The sequence below is a fragment of the Delphinapterus leucas genome, chromosome 3, assembly GCF_059928025.1.
Source record: "Delphinapterus leucas isolate spDelLeu-1000000601 "Yukka" chromosome 3, BTC_Dleu_Yukka2, whole genome shotgun sequence".
Lineage (NCBI taxonomy): Eukaryota > Metazoa > Chordata > Mammalia > Artiodactyla > Monodontidae > Delphinapterus > Delphinapterus leucas.
The window spans coordinates 144,821,602-144,843,118 of record NC_143131.1 but is presented as its reverse complement, the minus strand read 5'-3'; the positions used below and the strand labels follow the sequence as shown (position 1 = coordinate 144,843,118).

Here is a 21,517-nt window from a genome sequence, read left to right as displayed (position 1 = left end):
AAGAGGGCCCACATCCAGGCCCAGGGCAGAGCGATTTGGCAGCAGGGTCAAGGAGGGCGCACAAAGCTCGGAGGTGAACATGGTTCATTACTTGTTACTATTTATTCATCCATCCATCCACCCATTCATCCTTTCCGCACCTATTTATGGAGCAGGATTCAGGCCTTGGGCGAGGTATGTGGCCCCCAGCCTCGTGGAATCAAAACCAAGCTCTGGGATTTGCCACTGTTTCATCTCAAGCAAGCTGCTTCCCTCTCTGAGTTTCCTGATCAGTAAAAGGAGCAGGTAATGTTTCCATCTTGCAGGAGGTGATGTGAAGACTAGATAAAGAGCTCCTTAGCCCTGGTCTGACTCAGACCCTCCCTAAATGCCTGGCGGACTCCATCTCCCCTTCTTTCCTCCCACAGATGCCACTCAGCTCACACAGGATTCCTGCAGCTCACTGAAGCAGGGACAGCTTCTGGGGTCACGTTTCAGCTCAAACATACCGCAAAAGACCTTCGTCTTCCATGGAAACAACTCTCCCCCATGCGGTTGGAGGGTCTTTTGTAGATCACTACATCACACAGGAAGCAGGATGCAGAACGGCCACCAGTCAGCAGAAAGCACACGTGTGACGTGTACTCCCACAGCAGTCGTGCTCTTTCTCCTTCTTGTAAAATCCAGTTTGAGTTCTTAACCCCTCAGGGGCATCAAGGAGAAGCAGATCCACAGCTGTTTTGGGGGATGGGATTTGGGGGATGGGCACCCTCTCTCATCAGGCACTTATTAAGGACCCGGGGTGCGTACAGCGATAGACTATTATTTCAAGCTCCCACTGCTGAAGCCCCCATGGCCCTCTAATGGATGGTCTTCAAGAAGGAGCCTGGCCTGTGCAGATGGTGTCTGTCTGGTTGTGTGTGCCTACTCACCAAGTTTGTACCACATATCACGGATGGAGAAGCCAATTAGCCGTCTCATGTCCCCGTACCTAGGAGGAACAAAAAATGTCTGCTTCAGTCACCATCTCAGAGATTCTCATGAACCCCTACCCCCCTTTCAAGAGATCCAAATGCAACCTACTTATTCAGGATTTTGTTGTATTTGGCGTGTGAGAACTGCTCCAGCTGCAGAGAATCCTGAGTGATAAAAGCCACTGCCAGATGAAAATAGTTGTTCCACAGCTGTAAATGAAAGAGTGAAGAACAGTCATGGAGAGGGTCTGAAGTGGGAAAGCATATTAAACGCTGGGTAATGTGAATAATTTATGAAGATGGCAGAAGACCGAGGCAGAACCAGTTTAATTCTGTGCGCTGCAATTTTCTAACTGGCACTGACTCTGAAATTAACATTCCGGCCAGAGCGAGGATAACTGATGGATTTCTCTAGGTGCCGACCACATCCTCTCTCTGACAACAGGATTTGGGCAAGGAGGAAGATTTTAGGGCTGCTTTTTCATTGTTGTTGTTTTGCTTCATTTTGTGCCCTGGGTGCCCTGGTGAGCTGGTGCCCTAGAAGTAGAGGGTGATGAGGGATTAAGTATTTCAGAGCGTCTCAGCCTCTATGGAAGTCCTCCCTAATTCACCCGACAGCTCAGAGGACCAGCCTGCAACCTATTCCATCTTAGAATATGTTGCCTTTTCCTTCTCTTTAGTTCAATGGTTCTGAAGTGTGGCTCTGGCCAGCAGCACCAGCAGCACGTGGGAGCTCATTAGAAATGCAAATTCTCTGGACCCACCCCTGACCTGCTGAATCGGACCCCAGAAATCCGTGTGTTCACAAGTACTCTGGGTGATTGCAATGCTAATTTGAGTTCAAGAACCACTGAGGGCCAAGTTTACAGGTAAGCTTGTCATAACCGTCACATTTACATGATCTCTTGGTGCTAAATGAAGAGACTAATACTAGACCCCACTCCACGGCTCATGGTGAAAGAGATCAGGTAAAGTGTGCAGCGCAGGGCAAGGGCTCCAAAGATTAGCAGCAGTGACAGTGATATTGACACAGGCTACAGAACCGAGATGGAGACCCAAACCAAGGTATTGTTGGGCCTCAGTGAACCCATCTGCAAAAGGGGTACCTGTGTATCCACTGCAGAGGGCTATGGTAAAGATGATGTGTTTAAAGGGCATGAATCTCAGTAAGAGCTCCAAAGCACTGGTTTGCCCTATTATTCTTTTCATTATTCTAGTGACTCCTTTGGTACCAAAGCAAATAGTACAACCTGGTGCCTTCAGTGCTCAGGGGCAATTATTACGAGATGCCATGGTCCTGCAACGAGCAGGTGGGGGGCAGCTTTGCTGGACAAAGCCCACGCACTTCCAGCCTCCTCTAAACATTGACTAGCAAGGGGAGGGTTAACACCAGCTGGGGAAATCACCTGCCAGTGAGACCTTCATCCTTCACTCAAAGATGTTCATCGGAAGTTTCAGATGGCCAAGACTAAATGAAAGGCAGCTCTACCCTTGATAAAGCCCCTACTGCTGCCCAGAGTATTACTTTCATTTGGGCTTGTGGTTCCAGTTTCAGAAAGGAGCAAAACAAGCCCTTCATTTTACCATGGGCCAGGCACTTTCCCACACATCCCTCCTTTCATCTCTCAAAACTTGGTAGCCATTATTAGGCCCATTTTACAGTTGAGGAGACTGAGGCTTAGAGGACTTAAGTATTTTGCCTAAGGTCACACAGCTTGTTAAACATACAGCAGAGCTGCGATTTAAACCCAAGCCTTCTGATTGACGTTCAAGTCTCTTTCTACACGCTGTGATCAGTCTTTAGCTGAGGATGCATTAACACGTATTTATTGAACATCTTCAATGGGCCAGGCATTGTCATCACGTGGGGATAGGGCAATGGTTATACAGACAGCAGTCCCTGCCCTTGTGCAGCTCATACTCTGTTGAGGAAATGAGCTTTCCTTCTTTTACTTGAAACTTTATCTCCCAGAGTCCAAAAAGACCAAGCATCTCCAGGGGTGCAGTGAAGTGACCTCCTGGCTTGTGGCCCCTGTAAAGTCAACTCTGCACACAGAACCCGGAAGGATCATATCGTATCACTCCCTTCCTCAAAGTCCTCCAAAAACTGCCCATCACCCTGAGAATCAGATCTCAGGCTCCTCTGTTTCCGTAGTAACCTCGCTTATCCAAACACAGTAAAGGTCAGGGCGTCTCTCAGCCACTCTGACTGTCCTTCCTCCTGGCGTCTCTCAGCTACTCTGACTGTCCTTCCTCCTGACGTCCCCATGACTTGCAGGTTCTGAAAATGTACTGTTTTGGTCTGCGTAAGCCCAGAGCTCACACCTCCTCCCGTCTAAGACCAGGATATGGAACCACAAGCCAAGGAACGGGAAAACTTGGTCATAGGACATGGAATGGGTTATTTCTAGGGTGAAAAATTCCTGAATTTAGGGGATTTCATAAGAATAATCAGCTTACAACAGGAAATAGGTATGTGACAAAGTAAGTTGAATTGGTATCACTTTTGAGAATAATTCCAGAAATCCCCCTCTCCCAACCATGTTTGAGAATACCTAGACACTGTCAAATCTAATTAAGCTTCTTGCTAGCCTCTATTCTACCTGACTTGGTCCTTCAAAAATGTTTTCTGTCACACATTCCTGATTTTCTTTTTTAAAGTTGAGATATAATTCACATATCATAACATTAACTTTTTAAAGTATATCATTCAGTGGGTTTGAGTATACTCACAAGGTACTGCTACCTAATTTTAGAACATTTTCATTGTCCCAAAAAGAAACCGTCCACCCATTAGCAGTCACTTCCATTCTTCCTTCCTCCTCAGCCCCTGGCAACCACAAAGCTACTTCTGTCTCTGTGGATTTGACATTTCATAGAAATGGAATCAGAAAATATGTGACCTTTCTTTAGTGTCTGGCTCCTTTCACTAAGCATGACGTTTTCAAGGTTCATCCACGTTGTCACAGGTGTCAGTACTTCATTTCTGTTTATTGCTGAATACTATTCTGGGTATAAATATATATGGATGTACCACAATTTGCTTATCCCTGATGGACATTTGGTTTGTTTCTGCCTTTTGGCGATTACGGATAATGCTGCTATGAACATGTACATATGAGTTTTTGTGTGGATGTGTGTTTTCAGTTCTCTTGGGTGTATACTTAGGAGGGCACCTGATTTTCTTTTGACTTCTCTCCTTGAAGATCTTCGTGGACCATGAGACCATAGATCCAGTGCTGCTTCTTCTTAGTGGATCAGAAATGGTGCCCCTAAGTGTCTCACCCACAGCCCCTGCCCAGTCCTGCCCATGAGGCTCTGTGGGTCCAACTTTGGAACTGAGGGAAGGCCGTCATGGTCAGTGGCTCTGTGCAGTGCCTGAGAGCTGAGCAGTGGCCACAACTAGACACGGCTGGGCACTCACGATACTTCTTGCCTGAACCTTCCTTGACTCTTGCTCCTGAAGAATCAGAACCAAATGAACTAACCTGGCTTTTCAGGCAATTTCCAGTGTTATCTCCCTCAGCAAACTGCCTGGGGAGGGGGGAGGGGCTGATCTGCTCAGACTCACAGATAGAACACAAGCGTCTTGGCCTCCGTGGCTTTGCTCACAGTGGTTCTCACACCTGCAGCATCTAACTTCCATCCTTTCATCAAAGCCCAGTTTGAGACCCACTTCCTTCATGAGGCCTTCCCAGAAGGCAGAGCACATCAGGTCCGCTCAGCCCTTCCGGATTTGAGGAGCACGTAGTAGGTGCAACCACAGACATGGGTCCATCGTTCCGCACCTGACCTTGTGCTCCACTGACTTCCCGTGACAGGATCCTCCAGTGGTTAAGAGCACATGCATCAGTGTCTCACAGACTAGGGAATGGATACCAGTCTCCCTCTTACTAGCTGAGCTGTCTTTGGCTAGCTACTTGACCTTTCTGAGCCTCACTTTCCTTACTTGTAAAATGGAAAAAATAATGGTAACTACCATAAAGGATTGTTGTAAGTACTGGTCGTAGAGCATTTGTAAGCCCTGTCTTTTCCGATTGTAAGTTCCACCAGTACCAAGGGTTCTGGCTTCTACTTATTTGTATCCCTAATGCTAAATTCAGTACGATGGCTTGAATACAGTTGTACTCCAGAAAATATTTATTTATTGATCACCATTTTGTTAGAGAGATTCTCCAGTTGTTTCAAAAGATCCCAGATTTTTCTTTCCTCCCTGGCCCAAGCTGCCTGGTGGCATTTTATTAACAGCCCAGCCTGGATGGCTCAGAGAAGCCACAGAATCTTTGGCAAAACACACAGGTTCCTTTCCCCCGGGGAAGAAGTGAGGTGATTTCTGATTGGGAATTTCATATTTTGAAATCGTAGGACAAAAGAAGGTTAAAGCTGGAATAAATTTAAGGGTCATCTGGTCCAAATCTATTACTTCGCAGATGTAAACAGTGAGATCCAGATAAATTAAACAACCACCCAGTCATACCGCTAGTGGATGTAATTAGAATTCAGCTATTTTTAATTAACTCTCAAAAAATTATAAATGTAATATACACACAGTGAAAGAAATTAAATGATTGAAAAGATTAAATAACCAAAAGTTATTTTCCATCCTACCTTGGACCCTAGTCTAATTCCCCAGAAGAAAATGTTGCTAACAATTTCCTGGATATCCTTCCAAAAATTTTTGTGTATAAACAAACATATGTATAGGCATCTTTTCTTAATAGTCTGCCATACTCTGCTTTTTTCTCTCATCAATATTTCTTGCAGATGTTTCCACATTAGCATATACAGATCTGCTTCATTCTCTTTTATTGCTGCATGGTCTTCTGCTCTAAGAATGTACTTTAATTGTAACCAATTTCCTATTTATAGACATTTAGCTTGACTCCAACTTTTTTCTTCTTTAGCATTGGTGCTGCAATCAACATCCTTGCTTATATATCTTTATGCATGAGAGACTGTTATGTAGTACACATTCGTAGACGTGGAACTGCTAAGGCACAGGGTCTACGCAGATATTGTTATTGTTTGTGTTGTCTTTGTTGTTTGTTTTCATAGATACCGTCAGGTCACCTTCCAGAATTCCAATCCAATTACAAGCTCCACTGTCATGGGCAAGTTACCCTACCTCTCTGAGACTTTAGATAGTATCTAAAGGGGGTACTTATGAGGACAAAATGAGGAAATTGCTACCTAGTAAACTCCTCCTCAGTCTTTTGATCTCAGTTCAAAAATCACTTCCAGGGGAAGCCTTCCCAGCCCGCCTGGACTAAACTAGATCCATCCATTATTTGCCCTCATTACACCCTGTTCACAGGATTCATGACATATTTTAAGCGGAACTAATTTATTTTCTGTCTCCTCTACCGGATGTAAGCATCATGCAAGCAAGAAACTCATCTTTTTATTCCCTGTTGTATATCCAGTGTCTAGGATCATGTCTAACCCAACATGTACTCAGGAAATATTTGTTGGATGAGTTCATTAATGAGCCCAGCATGCCGCATGTGTTCTTGTTAAATCCTCCCAGAAACTATGCTATTGGTATTATGATTCTCCCCATTTTAGAGAACAGGGAACTGAGGCCCAGAGAGGTTGACTAACTTGCCCAAGGTCACACAGTTACAAAATGATGAAGCTGGCATTTGAATCCAAGTGCATCTGTCTCCAGAACTTGCATTCTTTAACCACTCTGCTCTTCTGCTAAAATTGCTCTTCTTCTTCTCTCTTGGTTCTTCTTAGCCTTTGTCGTTGGTTGAGTTTTCCACTGGTTCATCAGATATCTTTACAGCAGAGACATCAAGAATGTCTGATCCTATAAGTTTCTTTCTCAATGGCCCTGAATTATTATTTACCCCAAATTCTTATTAAAAAAAAAAAGAAAAGACCCAACACCCAGGGTTGCTGAAATGCAGTCAGCATACCCACCTCTGTGGTGCAGAGAGGCCCAGCTGCCAGGGCCATTCTGAAGATGCCATTGATTCTGGGAGTAAAAGTTTCCAACTACAGATTCAGGTTGGGAACATCAGTCCAGAGGTTGTCTAGGGTCCTCAAGCTGAAGCAGGCAGGGCCGCAGAAGCTGTCCCCAAGCACGTGACCATCTTCCTGACTGGTGGAGGCGTCCTGCCAAGACCTCCCTGTGGGTAGTGCTGTGGGCCTCTTCAAGGCGCCAATGAGTGCTCCCTCTGTGTCTGTGCTCCCTCTCTCATGTTTTTTGCCATCACTGGTTACATTTCCCATTATAAAGACCAAGCCTGCCCTCATTCCTCCACCAACGGCTGGGAATATTCTGGAAGCTTTTCATTTCACAGGGTCTCCAGTACAGGTTTAAAAATGATCCCAAGGTGGTCTGGTGCCCAGAAGCTGATCCAGAAATGCCTCAAGACTAAGGCTGGAATTACCAAAGGTAGAGCCAATTACAGCTTCCCAAGTAGAGAGAATGGTCTTAGTAGCAATCACACAGCCACCTAAGATGGAAAAAAAATTATTTGGAGCCAAAGAACACATCTGAAGTGCAACCACTGATTTCTGGGCCAATCAGAGTTTCCAACATGGAGAGTCTAATTCTGCAGCCAATCACTGAAGAGGTCCCTGTCCCACGGCCAGCAAAAGCTAGCAAGGGCAGACTGTTTCTGGAGCTACATAGAGCTGTCTCCTAGATCCAAAAGGCACCCTGTTCCTAAGAGACAGTGCAGAAGAGTGAAAAGAGCTTGGGTATTGCAGACAGGCCTGGGGTTGAATCCCAGAAGACCCACTTAATAGTTAGATGACCTTTAACAGGAAAGTCAACCACTTCTCTGAAGCTCAGTTTCTTCACCAGTAAAATGGGTATATCCCAACCTAATAGGGTCATGATTAAGGATCAAAATGCCCTAAGTCGATGCCTAATAAAGCTTAGTCACCTTCTTCAAAAGCTTGGATGCTAGAAGATGGACTGATAGTCTGCTATTGAGACCCCAAGATCTTTGAAGGCAGGGCAGTGCTCTGTTTTGCTTCTGAGTTTCTCAAGGCATGTTGCAACAGCCTGGACTCATGAGAATTGCTCTTAAACAAAAATTCTCACTGAGTTAAACTCGAAATCCTGTCTTGGTCTTCCCTGACCATGCAAACAGATGTGAATCTCAAGGCCCAGCATCTTGAATAGGGCCTGGGAATGCAAACTTTTTTAGCCCCAAGCAGGAAGCATCATTTTTCTAATTCCCAGGTCTTGTCACCTACACAATGGCACCCACAGAGCTCCTTGCTTTTTGCCCTTTGAATCATAAAACCACAGTTCTGGATAAGATATTCGGGCTAATCTCATTGTACTTGCCCCTCCTCTGGGCAGCAGCTGGCAAGGGCAGCTGCGCTTAGTGGTGGATACTGTTCCTGCTGATATTAGATGCATAATTAATGAAACGGTAAGGAGAAAACAAGGCGTGTTCCAGGCAGGGTACAGAGAACAAATCCATTCTCACACAAGTGAGGGGAAGGTAGGAGAACAAAGATAAGTTTGAAGAATGATCCTGTTCTTGAGTGCTTCCCACTAAATATCTGTGGAAGTCTCATTCGAAAAGGAGACTTATTTCATTTTGTAATGTCGGCTACTTCCCCGTTTTACAAATCTGTGGGTGTGACAGCCCTAGGCAGTGCTGTGGTGACCTGAAAGATGCCTCCCTACTGTCCTGTTTGCTGAGGACTGACACGTGGGTTCTCAGACCTGACACACTTAGGACCACCACCACTGCCATCATCGTCACATCAAAATGATAATTACTGTAATTATAATGAGCTAGCATTTATTAACCATTTATTAACTACCACGTTCCCAGCATTCTTCTAGGTATTTTACACGAATTCATTCACTGAATCCTCTCAACAATCCAGTGAAGTAGCTACTATTAGTGTCATGATTTGATGCTGAGGACGCCGAGGCACAGAGAGGTGAAGTAATTTGCCTAAAGCCACACAGCTCATAAGCTCAAACCTTCCATGTATGAAACCCCCACTTCTCTGGGGCACTCTCAGATGCAGATTTTCTTTCAGGAAAACTGGATAAAACCTAAAAGAATGGCATGAAGGACTAAAGCTGAGCTTCTCTTGGAAAGTACCGCCCTAAGACCACGGAGGAGAGCCAGAGTCAGGAAATCAGGTCCGAGGCTATAATTACCAAAGCCCACGGAAAGAGATGAACAAACCGGCCAACGGTTTTATGGCCCAAACACTGCCTTGCCACTGGCCCCTAGGTGTGTTCTTCTGAGCTGCCCCTCCAAAAAAGCAATGGCCGTATTAACTTCCCTGATCGTACTCGTAACCAGAGCCTGCAGGCACCTGGGCCACATTTGGAAGGGGATCAAACACTTGTCCTGATTCAAACAGCCAAAGTGACATGTTCTGTTTCCATGTCAAAGATTTATAACTCTCACCCAGACCCTGCCAAGCAGTCAACCCAACGTGGTGGTGAAACTCGATCTCTAGCATGTGGCTGCAGTGATCTGCAGGCTCTGGTGCCAGCCACTGCTGTGCTTTCGTCCCACCTCTGCACTGACACGCTGTGTGACTTCAGGCTATCTGCTCGTCGCCTGGGAGTCTTAGTGTCCACATCCCTCCAGCAGAGAAAATAAGAGTCATAGTAACTACCTTGTAGGGCAGTTGTAAGGGCTGAGAAAGATAACGCGTAAAGTGCTTCCTGTGAGATCTGCACGTACACTGCTGTCAGAAAATGGCAGCTATTCTTTTCATCATCATTATCGTTACAGTTCAGTTGCCTGATTTAAATGCAAGGTAGTGGGAGAGAATCTTATTCAAAGATAACATTTATTAAGTATTTATAGGCCGGTGCTGTCTAGCAGAGCGGATCTCACAGACCTCAGCCCAGGCATCACCTCCCCAAGGAGACCTACTATGTGCCAGGAACACAGCACAGATTCCCTGTGAGTACAGGTCTTCACACTCCCGACTCCCGAAGCTTACCTTCTACCAGAGGAAAGAAAGAGAACGGGCATGTAGGCAAATAAGAAAGATAGTACGGAGTGCTATGAAGAGACTACAGCAGGCTAAGTGGTGATACACAGTGGCCATGGGGTTGTTAGGGGACCTTCAGAGAGGAATCAGGCAGGGGAGGCCTCTTGGAGGAGGAAGTGTTTGATCGGAAACTGTTGGGACCCTCCTTACAAGTGAGTTCCCCTAGCAAGTGCCTTGGCACGTTCCCGTTCTGGAAAAACCCTACGAAGTAGCGAGGGGAGGTGTTGTTGAGCATTTTACAGATGAGTCAGCTGAGGCACGGATGCAGTCCAGGCCTTGCCTGAGGTTCCTCGGCTGGTCAGAGGCCAGAGCCCAGACAGGAACTGAAACCCCAGACGAGCAGGCAGAAAAAGCCATCGCCCCAGTTTGCTGGCCACTCCCTAAGCTTGTGCTGTGAGAGATCCTGGGGGTCAGAGGCTTCCCTGGAGGGGGGATCCCCTTTTAAGGGTCTCCCCTCTCACACCTCCAGCCAGAGGTAGCAACCTGAACTTGTCCACAAGGCTTTGAAGAGTTGGTTCTTCTTGCCTGGGCCCTGAGCAGATGTGTCGCCCTGTCTGCCCCAGGGGCATGCTTTGAGGCCCCTGGATCTCACAGAGTCCCCAGGTCTTGTCTGAGCACTAAAAGTGATTTCTGGAGGAATCAGAAGGTCACAGAAATGTACTAGTGAGCTTTATCTTTCAGTATCTGAGAATGGCTGCTTTTCTAGGCTCCAGTGAACAAAAAAGTAAAAAAAAAATTAATACATATTTAAAAGGTGGCACCCACTTTGACAGTGAATGAATGCAAGTCTCCTCTTCAACACAAGATACATCATACGGTCACATTTGCATATGCTGCTCAGCTGATGACTATTTAATCAAGGGCCTGGTTCCAAACGCTGAGTACTTCCCTCCCTCCCCTCTCCCCGCCATGGCTCTGTGGAAACACCCAGAGACACAGGCATAGCTTCCGAGTGTTTTGGGATGTGTCTGATGGAGCAGGTAGCCCAGATTGCTGGAGCAGCCCGGCCAGGGCACTCCAAGGGCAAGTCTGGCGCCTCACACTCACCTGAAACTCAAAGTTCGTGTTTTCCAGGAACTTCTGGTTCATGGTTTCTGCAAACTTGTTGATAGCTCTCAGGAAGACCCTGGAAGAAGGCAGAAGGTCACCAGGCCACCTGAGCACGCTACCCCAGACATTCCTCCCCCATGCTTCAGACTGAAGTTCCTTTAGTTCCAAAGACCCAAGGAAGAGGTTCGTTGACCCACATTAACACCTGCTCTCACTGTAGACCTGAGGCCATGTTTGCCCTGCCCTGCCTGTCTGTTTGACTTCCTTTAGAAAATCTGTATCGTCTCTTGTTTAAACTGTTACAAGCCTGTGTCAGAAAATTCATGCCATGCAGGAAGACAGAAAAATTGCCTCCTCCCGAATCAAATAAATAAACGAACAAACGACACACCAGCAATCCTATCATCTGGGGAAAACCATCACTGACATTTTGACGAACATAATTTCAAAGGTCTCCCCCCTAGACATATATACACAAACGATATTATAAAGATAGCATTTTGATAAATGGGGTTAAACGATAAATTCTGTTTCACAGCCTCTTTTACTCAACAATAAATTGTGTGTTCCTTTCATGCCAGTGAATTCAGATATATATCATCCCTTTTAATCACTGAAGAGCATTCTATTGTATAGATGTATCACAGCGTATTGCATCAGTCTTTTATTGAAGGACCTTTACGTTGCTTCTCAGCATTTTCTGTTATAAACAGTGTTTCAATGATCACTCTTCTATGCATGCCTTGCACCTCCCATATATACCTCTTCTCCACTCTTCTTCTCGAGATGGTAATGCTGATCAAATCTTACACGTATTGAACATTTTGTTACCTCTTGTCAAATTGTGTTTCTTCTTGAATGTCTTCCCATCCATCCCTTCCTCTCCTTCCTCCCTACTCTCTGGTCTTACAGCCTCTTCTTATCTCTCTCCCTTTCAGCCTCCAGAGTGAGTTGCCCTATGGAACAGTTCCAATCCTGTCGTTCACCCACCTCAGTGGCTCCCCACTGCCCACAGGAGAAATCTAAACTCTTTCTCTTGACCGTCAATGCTCTCCATGATTGGACCCCACCTTCTTTGCTAGGGTCATTTCTCACTATTACTTTGTGCTTCTGGTTGTTTTCTGAGTTCATAGCTGTATTCTTCCTTTGTATAGAATGCCCCCTCCTTCTAATTGTTTCAGGGCAGGGTCTGCTGCATCTTTCAGGCCCCCAGAGGACAGTCGGTACAACTGCCTTTCCAGACTTCATCATGGTCTGCGAATGAGCTATTTGTGTGACTCAGTAATGACTGTCTCCTCCAACTAGACTGTGCTTTCCTTGAAATGAGAGACTCCCTCCATGATCTCATCTACTCTCCAATCTACATGCCTTTGAGTCCCAAATTTTATATCTTCATCCCTGGCCTTTCCCCTGAGATCCAGCTTGCATTCCAGCTCTCTGCTCTATACCTTCACTTGGACGACTAAGAGGCATTTCAAGCATACATGTCAAAAGCTTGACTTCCATTACCTGCCCTCTTTCTGTCATCCTCCCATCTCAGCTGAAAACAACTCCATTCTTCCAGTTGCTCAAGGGGTAGGGGGACGGGGACTTAGCATCCTCGACTTTCCTCTTTCTCTCACATCCTACACCTGACCTGTCAGCAAAACCTCTTAGCATTACTTTCAAAATATATCCAAATGCAACTACTTCTCGTCACTCACTGCCACTGACCCGAACCAAGTCACCATCATTTCTGTCCTGGATTTTTGCAGTCACCTCCCAAGCTGCTACATGCCCAACTGTGGCCAAGTCTCCACTGTGTGTGTGTGTTTGTAAAATCTAAAAGGGCAGGGGCCAGATCTTCCCTGTACTACTGTCTATAATCTTTGATTAACAGTGGACAATCAATAATTTCTCTACTGAGTGGCTGGTCCAGCGAAAATGTCTATTTGGCTACCCGTGGGAAGCCAGTAAAAGGAAGTGTTTATCAGCAGGTTATTGCTTTGGGTAATAACTGGGACTCAATTCTGCACGGGAACTTCTGAGTTTAGACTGTATCGAACATACTTGAGCATCAGAAGTGTCCTGGGCTAGTTACCCATTAATACCAGCCCCCCCATGGTTGAAAGTTGCTCTTACGGACATTAAGTCCCTAGCACTTCTGGCCTGCCCTGCAGGTGGGCTGAGAACTCTCCTGTAGCCAGAGAAAGCCCAGAGAATGAAAGAAGTAGGAAGCTCTCAGGATGCGTGGCAAATGTCCACCGAAGCTGCAGGTATGTTTTGGGTGGGCCACGAGTGTGGGAAGGGCAACTGTAGCATGTGCTACATCATGCGTTGCTTGTTAGGAAGCCGGGCTAGGTGTTCGTTAAACACTAAATATTTGTTTTCTTTTTGTTTGTTTTTAAGATCAGCACTTCATTATTCGACTTTGTATAACATCCATCTGTTAGAAGCCAGAAAGAGAAAATGTACATAAAAAAAGCTTTGAAAGTTACAAAACCTTGTTTAAATGTAAAGTGGCAAACAGACCTACCTAAGACATATAGATAAAGGTGGCCCAAGGACTAATTTTCAGTAGCACTGGGCTCTCTTCTTCATCACCTCTGAAAACCTCACCTATAAATATTTGTTGAACCACGAAGGCAGTGCATCCTGTTATCAGGATCACGAAGTTTGTACATACACACACACACACACACACACACACACAACTGGATGTGATTTCTCGCTTTGCCAATTCCCAGCTGTGTGGATTTGGGACATGTTAACATCGTGTTTGACACCTAAGTTTCCTTTTCTGTGAAACAGCAGCGATGTAGCCCCTTTCGCAGGGCGCCCGCAGGGTGTGAAGGCAAATGTATGGTAAGTGCTGAGCACGGTGCCTGCCACACGGTGACAACGGTAACATGGTAGCTATGGCCGCCCAGACCCCTTTGGGTTGCTTAATCCTTCTTCCAAACGCAGGCACTGACAGCAAAACGGACAGTCAGAGGACAAGCTGCAGCCAGCAGGACCATGTAAAGACAGGAAGTACAAATCCCACAAAACCCTCCACCCCATCAGGCTGCCACAAGGTGAGACTTCTTTGGTTTTGTTATTCTGACATTTGCTAATATGTCTTTGAAGAAACATCTATATTTTCTTCTTAAAGATTAGTATCTGATTCTCCAGATGGAAATGCATTGAGTGGCTGTCATATTATGTATAAACATCTCAGACAGTCTAATATGATACCCAAATGAGGGGTTTTGCACATTCTCGGTAGTTTCCATAACAGTTATTATTTTGGCTGTCAGCCTAAACCTCCTCTGGCTCACCAAGGCCAGCCCAATAACCAGGAATGATTAGCTCCCTGTGCTGACGCGGGGACTGGCGGCAGATAGGGGCTGAAGTAAATCAAGGCTCCTCCCTCTCTCTGGATTCTTCTGCAGCCACCCTCTGGAAATCAGAATATCACTTAACTTTGGTTTCCCACCTATGGGTCTGGAAAAGTATGTCTTCTGTATTCTTAAAAAAAAATAATTGTACTTAAAGCCTAAGCATTAATATGTTGAAGTGGGTTAGAATGAAAACACACTCAACTTTTTCTGTTACTTTCAAAAATGATCTTGAAGTGTTGGAAACAAAGTTCATGATCAAATATCAACCTAACATTTCCTGCATTTCATCCGTGATGCTTAGCAGCCTCTAAAAAAATTAAGAATAATCACAGTCATGGTTACCAGCGATGTGCCAGGCTCTGCGCTAAGCACTCTGCATGGATTTCTTCTGTGTTTTTTTCCCACCTTTTTAAATTCTCACATTAACTCTCCGAGTTAGATACTGTTTGCCTTTTAGAGATGTGAGTTTAGGTAAATTTCCCAAGAACCCAGCCAATACATGTGGAACCAGGATTTAAACAAAGTTATGCTGCCTTCAGATCCTTGGTATTTAACCACCATGCTATTCTGTTCACAAAGAAATCTCTGTAATTCTGTTCAACCCAAGCTGTGAGCTCACCTTGTTAATAATGACAATGATGGGAGTCTCATGTTTTCATGCATATACCCTGTGCCAAGTGCTCTACAGACTTTGTTTCATTTAATCCTACAAACTGAAGGAGGTGTTACTGTTGCACCCATTTAACAGAAGAGGAAACTGAGCCCTGGAAAGATCAAAAAATTTCCCCACATTCCCACAGCTAATAAGCAGCAGAGTCCACCCAATCTCAGGTCTGTCTTTCTTTAAAGCCCTTGCAATTAACCAGAAAGATATACTGGCTCCCCTGAAGGCCAGCCTGCATGGTGTTTTGGCACTGGGCATGCTCCTACTCATGCCCACAAGGCACAGAGCCCCTTCCCACTTAGTCCCCATTATCCTGCTGCCCTGCCCACAGCTGAGAGGGCCCAGAACCAACACTCGACTCAGGCAGTCTTCCATGGGCTGACTAGAAGCCCATGGGTAATCATATGGGTACCAGAGGGGGCACCCAAGCCTGGCTAGTAGTAAATCAAGCCCTTTTAGACAGTTCAAAAGCAGGACAACCAGGGAGAATGCAACGAACCCTGCCCTGAGTAGAAGCCATGAGCAGATAATTCTGCGAGGAAGCAAAGGCCATGCTGCAAGAGAATTCAGCTGCTGTGAGTAGGAAGAAGCTGGCAGAAAGGGAGCTTGGTACCCGAGGTTGCTATCCTGAGACCTGCTCCACGGGAAGCTCACTGCAGCCACTGGACCAGGTTCCCAGTTTCCTACTTCTCTTCATGTAACAGAACAAATCCTCATTACTGGAGGCAACTGAGAGTTCCTATGTTTCGTGTCCTGAATAAACCTATGCACCAGATGCCTCAGTCCTTGGACTGGATGCGGTAATGGAAGGTGCACACAGACTCCTGCAGCAGCTAGAGCAAGCCTGCCTGGGGGCACATTCCCGCTCTGCTCCTCTCCCTTGCTGTGGTCTTGAGCGTGTTGCTTTGCCTCTGGTGCTCTCAGCTGCCCCATCGGTATGATGAGCCGTGGGTGAAGATGAAATGAGATGCAGTGCGTGAAGCCGGTGGCCCAGGGCCTCAGTCCATGAGTCCTTAATAAATGTCTGTTGTGTGGCTGTCATTATCCTTAACTGCCCAGCCACCTTGTAGCTCTGAGGCAGGAGGATCCGAAGCTGAGGACACTCCAGTGTGACAACCAACCCATGCCCACAGGTTGTATGATGTGAATGAAAGAGGGAACTGGAGGTGGACACGCCCTTTCCAGTGAGAATGCCGAAGGTAGAGAGAGGGCCTCCCTGAATCCCATTCCCCTTTGGGCTGTGATTCATGGGATGTAGCTGATACTACTGGTCAAAACTTGAAGATGGAGATAAAAGAGGTGGCCAGAAGAAGGGAGTCCTTATTCCTCCCCTAGAAGCAGTGAAAAAGCCATTCTCCCAGAGCCTTTAAGCTGCTTCCCTCACAACACACAAGGGCTCCATGCACCAAGAGGCTAGAGTGTATCAGAGAATTCCAGCTCAGGGTCAGGGCACGGCCCGCCCCAAGTGCCCCTGACCCTTATCGAGTGGTTCTGGATTCTAGTTAGGGGTGCAGCAGACTCCTGGGACTGGAATTCCATGGCCAGCTGGACATCAGGATTAGATGTGCCCTGCTGGCTATAAAACCCATGGAGAGGCCTTCTTCTGGACGATACGATTTGGAGGAGATGAGGTCTACAAAAAGGGAGTAGGCAGTACAAATTAATGTAGGTAGGAGAAAGGGGAAGCGGGCGACAACGATTGTCAGCACACTGATGGAGCCGCCAGCAGATTGCTGAGCACTGCCCTGCTCAACTTCCTAGGGTCAACTATTGTGACCCTACTATGTGCCTAGTGTGTGCTGGAGACAATATTAGACCTTGAAATACGTCACCAGTAAGGCAGACAAGATCCAGCCCGGATGTGCCTCTTCTGTGAAATATTCTGGATATTCCCAGATCATAGGAATGTGAGAACAAAAATAATAGCTCACATTTATGAAATGCTTGCTAAACACTATTCTAACTACTTTATGTGTATTATTTCATTTTGATCCTCACAAAAATCCTTTGTGGTAGGTCTTACTAGTACCCCATTTTACAGTGAGAAAAACAGAGTCCAGAGTGGTTAAGTAACTTTACCAGAGGTAACATAACTATAAGATGGTTTGAACCTAGGCAGTCATAAATCCTAACTTCTCTGTGCTCTGAACTCACTACAGTGGCTGCAGCGCTTGGTCTTATTTCCATGGGCATACTTACTGTCTCACCAACAAGACTGTAAGCACCCTGCCTTCTGGGGCCATGGCATAGATGGGCTCCAGATGCCCGGGACACTCAATATGTATGTGTTGATTGATTCCATTTAGAAAAGCTTTAGGGATGCGTATAAATCCCCAACGGCCACCACTTACCCCTGCCCAAAATGTTGAATTTCCAGACTGAGGTGCAGATGGAGGAGAGGAAAAGAGGTTCCTAGGCATATTTTGTTCATTTACAATATTACAAAGAACTTGATCATTTAAAAATTAACCATGTCGCGTACATCAGATCTTACTGAATGTTGCATCTTACCAATAAGAAGAATGCTCTAACAGGAGGTATTTCTTGCAGTAGACATGTCACCACGTTTGCATACACAAACAGTACACAGCCGAGGAGACATTCAAATCTGCAAAACTCCATTCGCTCCTCCAACAAGCAGATAGATAAATTATATATGACCAATACATACATACATACATACACAAATAACAAGCGATAATTGGGAAATTATGAAAACAGAAAATCATAAAAATGTAAGTAATAGGGAGGGAAGGAAGGAAGGAAGGAAGAAAAGGAGGAAAGAAAAGAAAGGAAGAAAGATGTTGTAACATACAGACTAACCAACATACGGAGTTCGCCTTGTCCACGTGAATGAATGGAGCTTAGGATGCATATTTTTAGAGGAGAGAAAATGACATTCTGGGGAACAGTGATCTGGGCTCAACCATCGTGTATGTTCCGTTTTTCCAATTTATGTTGAAATCTTTCATTAACTAGCTATATGACCTTGTGCGGGTTACCTCTTTGGGCCTCTTTAAGGTATCTGAGCCAATAAATATGCAGTTTGCACATCCTTACAATGCACTTAATAATACAAGCCTCACTATTTTACAGGATGAAGCAGTAGAGATGAAGAACATGGGCTCTGATTGCCTGACTTCTCTGTTCTTTTGCTAGTAATACAACACTGAGTAAGTTATTCGTCTATTCTGTGCTTCGGTTTCCTCAGGTATAAAATGTGGATTATAACAGTTCCACATCATAAAGTTGTTGCAAAGATTAAATGAGCGAATACATGTAAAGTACTTACAATAGGGGTGGATCTAGGTGCATAATACATGTTAGCTATCGTAACACCACACAAGATGCAACAATCGTGAAAAAAATTTCAGGTGCTCTGTAAATGGAAGGGATCACTGTGGCCAGAAGATGAAGGAAGTCTACAATCTAAGCTATATGCCAGCAAGGAGAAAAACAGTCATCTTTTCTGGTCGACACTAGGCACATGCTTCTCTACTCCAAGGCTACATTTGTTGTCTGCAATGCTCCCATTCACTGAGTTCTTCCCAGGTACCAGCACTGTGCTAAGGAGTAACTCATTCTACCCTCACAAAAACATACCACGAAATGGATATAATCATCCCCATTTTGCAGATCAGAAAACCGAGGTTCCAAGAAGTTGAATGACTTCCCAAGAAAGAGAAGGTGGCAGAACTAAGAAGTCTGAAACCCAGGCTGCGTTTCTGAGTCTAACTTATTTTAAATGTAAAGACTTAAGTACTCAGCAGATCCTTTAGAGATACAAATGTTTCTATTTAGGAGACAATTCCATTTTCTTAGGTCCCTTAGAAAATTATATTCTGATTTTGTAGGTATAAAGAAACAAGGATTATTGCATCATCTCTAGGGGCCAGTCCCCCCCAAAAAGACTAAAGTCTGTGGGATTTCAGGTAGGGACAGTCCTTCAAAGCACTTCTACGTATTTCCTCCAGGATGACTGTCGGCAGCTCAGAAGGGGGGTTTGCCCTGGTCAGGGCTCCAGCCTCTCTGGGCTTCCATCCTCCTGACCCTGTATCAGTAGTAGATGTCTGTGCATTTATTTGCTTGCCCATCGTCCATTTCTCCTTCTGGTAATAACTCTCAGATTTTCCTATGAAGAATTACTCCCCCAGCCTCCCCCTTTGCTCCCAGACTTTGTGCTTTGGGTAGAACTAACCACAGCCTCCCCAGTTCCAAAGGTGGGTCATATGACCCAAGCCTGATGAAATAGCGTATTTCATTCTCCTGGCCACAGAGGTTATGGATGGGCATGTAGCTCGAGATTAGTCTGGGAAATTTTGCTGTACCTATTGAAGAAGAGGCTTTTTCTTTCTACTGGGGCTGCTAATCCAACAAGACACATTTCTGGAAATTCTATAGGCAGGTTTCCACTGCAAAGAGAGCATCTGTCTAAGAATGAAGCCAACAGAGGAAAGAGCAGAGGTAGAGATACAGATTCCCTACAACACTGTTTGAGCACCTAGATACATCCATGCCTGTAGCCATAACTCTGGGCTCTTTCAGTTGTCTGAGCCAATACTTTCTCTTTCTATTTAGGCAAATTTGAATTGAATTTCTTAAAAAAAAAACCCTAATCAATAAGTACCCATTGTTACCACAGGGGAAGTGTAGTGGGGAGGGCTAAATCAGGAGCTTGGGATGAACAAACACACACACTATAATATATAAGATAGATGACCAACAAAGACCTACTGTATAGCAGCTCATGGAACTCTATTCAATATTCTGTGATAACCTATATGAGAAAAGAATCTAAAAAAGAATGAATATATGTATATGTATAACTGAATCACTTTGCTGTACACCTGAAACTAACACAACATTGTAAATCAACTGTACTCCAATAAAATTAATTTTTTTTGCCGTAACGCGGGCCTCTCACTGTTGTGGCCTCTCCCGTTGCAGAGCACAGGCTCCGGACGCGCAGGCCCAGTGGCCGTGGCTCACAGGCCCAGCCGCTCCGCAGCATGTGGGATCCTCCCAGACCGGGGCACGAACTCATGTCCCCTGCATCGGCAGGCGGACTCTCAACCACTGCACCACCAGGGAGCCCAAATTAAAATATTTTTTAAAACTTTAAAAAATAAGTACCCATTGGATACACAGAGTTCATTACACGTGTTTATGAATGTCAGGTTCTGTGCCAGGAGTTAGAAACACAGAGATAAATTGGACATAGTGCCTGCCTTCAGGAAGCCCATTCCCTAGTGGCAGAAATAGTCATATGAAGAGATAATTATAGTACAGTGGGGTAAGTGTTATAATATGGGTGTGTATGTAAACAAAGAGGAGGGAACATATTCTCCTACCATAAAGGAGTCCTAGAAGGATCCACAAAGAAGAAATTACATGGACAAGAATTTGAAGGATGCTTTCATGTTGAGTTTGGTCTAGAAAGGAGGAGAGTCATAGTTTATGCAAAGTCACGAGAAGTATGAAACAGTAGGCAACAGTGAATAGTTGAGTGTACCTGAAATGTAGGGTGAGTCGAAGATGACTCACCTGGGTGCTTCATGTAATTTGGCAAAACCCCAAGACATTATTGACCAGCTGGCAAACAGTGAAGGGATTCACACGCAGTTTGGGAGCTGGCTTCTTCCAAACACAGGTGACTGGACATTGCTGTGCGGTACAACCAACTACATAATTTGTTGAGCTCAGTGCACAGTGAAAATGCAAGTCTCCTAGTCCAAAAATTATTAAGAATTCAAGATGGTGACATCAGGACCCTTCAGAGTGCAAGGTCCTATACACCTGCACAGGTTGCATACTCAGGAAGCTGGTCCTGACAGAAGGGCTAGGGAGATACCCACCTCTCATCTGTAGCGTGGCCTGGCCTAATTCCCACCAATGCTTTAAGCATTGTAAAAGCCAGCCTCCCAGCTGAGTGATGTGAACAGGGAGAACCAGGGCAGTGTAAGCCCAAGCTAAGAGTTCTTACAGTTTTGTTGCTGTGCTGATTTATCCGCCTCCCACCATCAGCAACAATGTACATACAGATAGCTATCTCTTTCTGCCTCGACAAACCTCTCCTCCCCTTCACCAGCCCCTAAAGCTGGCCCCAAGAGCAAGTGTGTCTGTAAACTCACTTGGCTAGGCACTTAGGCATCCAAGTAGTGGAAGAGCAGCTTTTCAGAGGACAGAAGAGTAAGGGATGGAGGCCATCTGGGACGAGAGTAAGATCCTAGGCATAGATGAGATAGAAATTCCCAGACTGTATCCAATGACAAACTTATTAATATTTATAGTTTTCCCTCTTTGCCTCCCACTAAAGAGGATCCGCCTTTGCCTCTTCAACTTCTCCTCTTCTTCTACCCTCTCAGGATATTTCTGTCTTTGCCAGTCAATTCTTGGCTCTTGTGATACAAAACAAGGACAATAGGTAGAGAGAGAGAAAACTTCCAACCAGTGTAGAGTGAAGGGGTTTCCATGGGAAGGACCAAAAC

At 45.3% G+C, this 21,517-nt stretch overlaps 1 protein-coding gene across 2 annotated transcripts in view; it reads right to left on the bottom strand.

Annotated features, from left to right (window-relative positions):
* The window catches only part of DOCK2 (dedicator of cytokinesis 2), a 406,045-nt gene that overhangs the window by 73,205 nt on the left and 311,323 nt on the right, over positions 1–21,517 (bottom strand). For both annotated transcript variants that reach the window (XM_022595138.2, XM_022595139.3), the window contains exons 30-32: positions 11,001–11,079; positions 1,063–1,163; positions 912–970 (exon numbers count right to left, since the gene is read on the bottom strand). In XM_022595138.2, the coding sequence (XP_022450846.1) occupies positions 912–970; positions 1,063–1,163; positions 11,001–11,079 (239 nt within the window). The remainder of the gene's footprint in view (positions 1–911; positions 971–1,062; positions 1,164–11,000; positions 11,080–21,517) is intronic.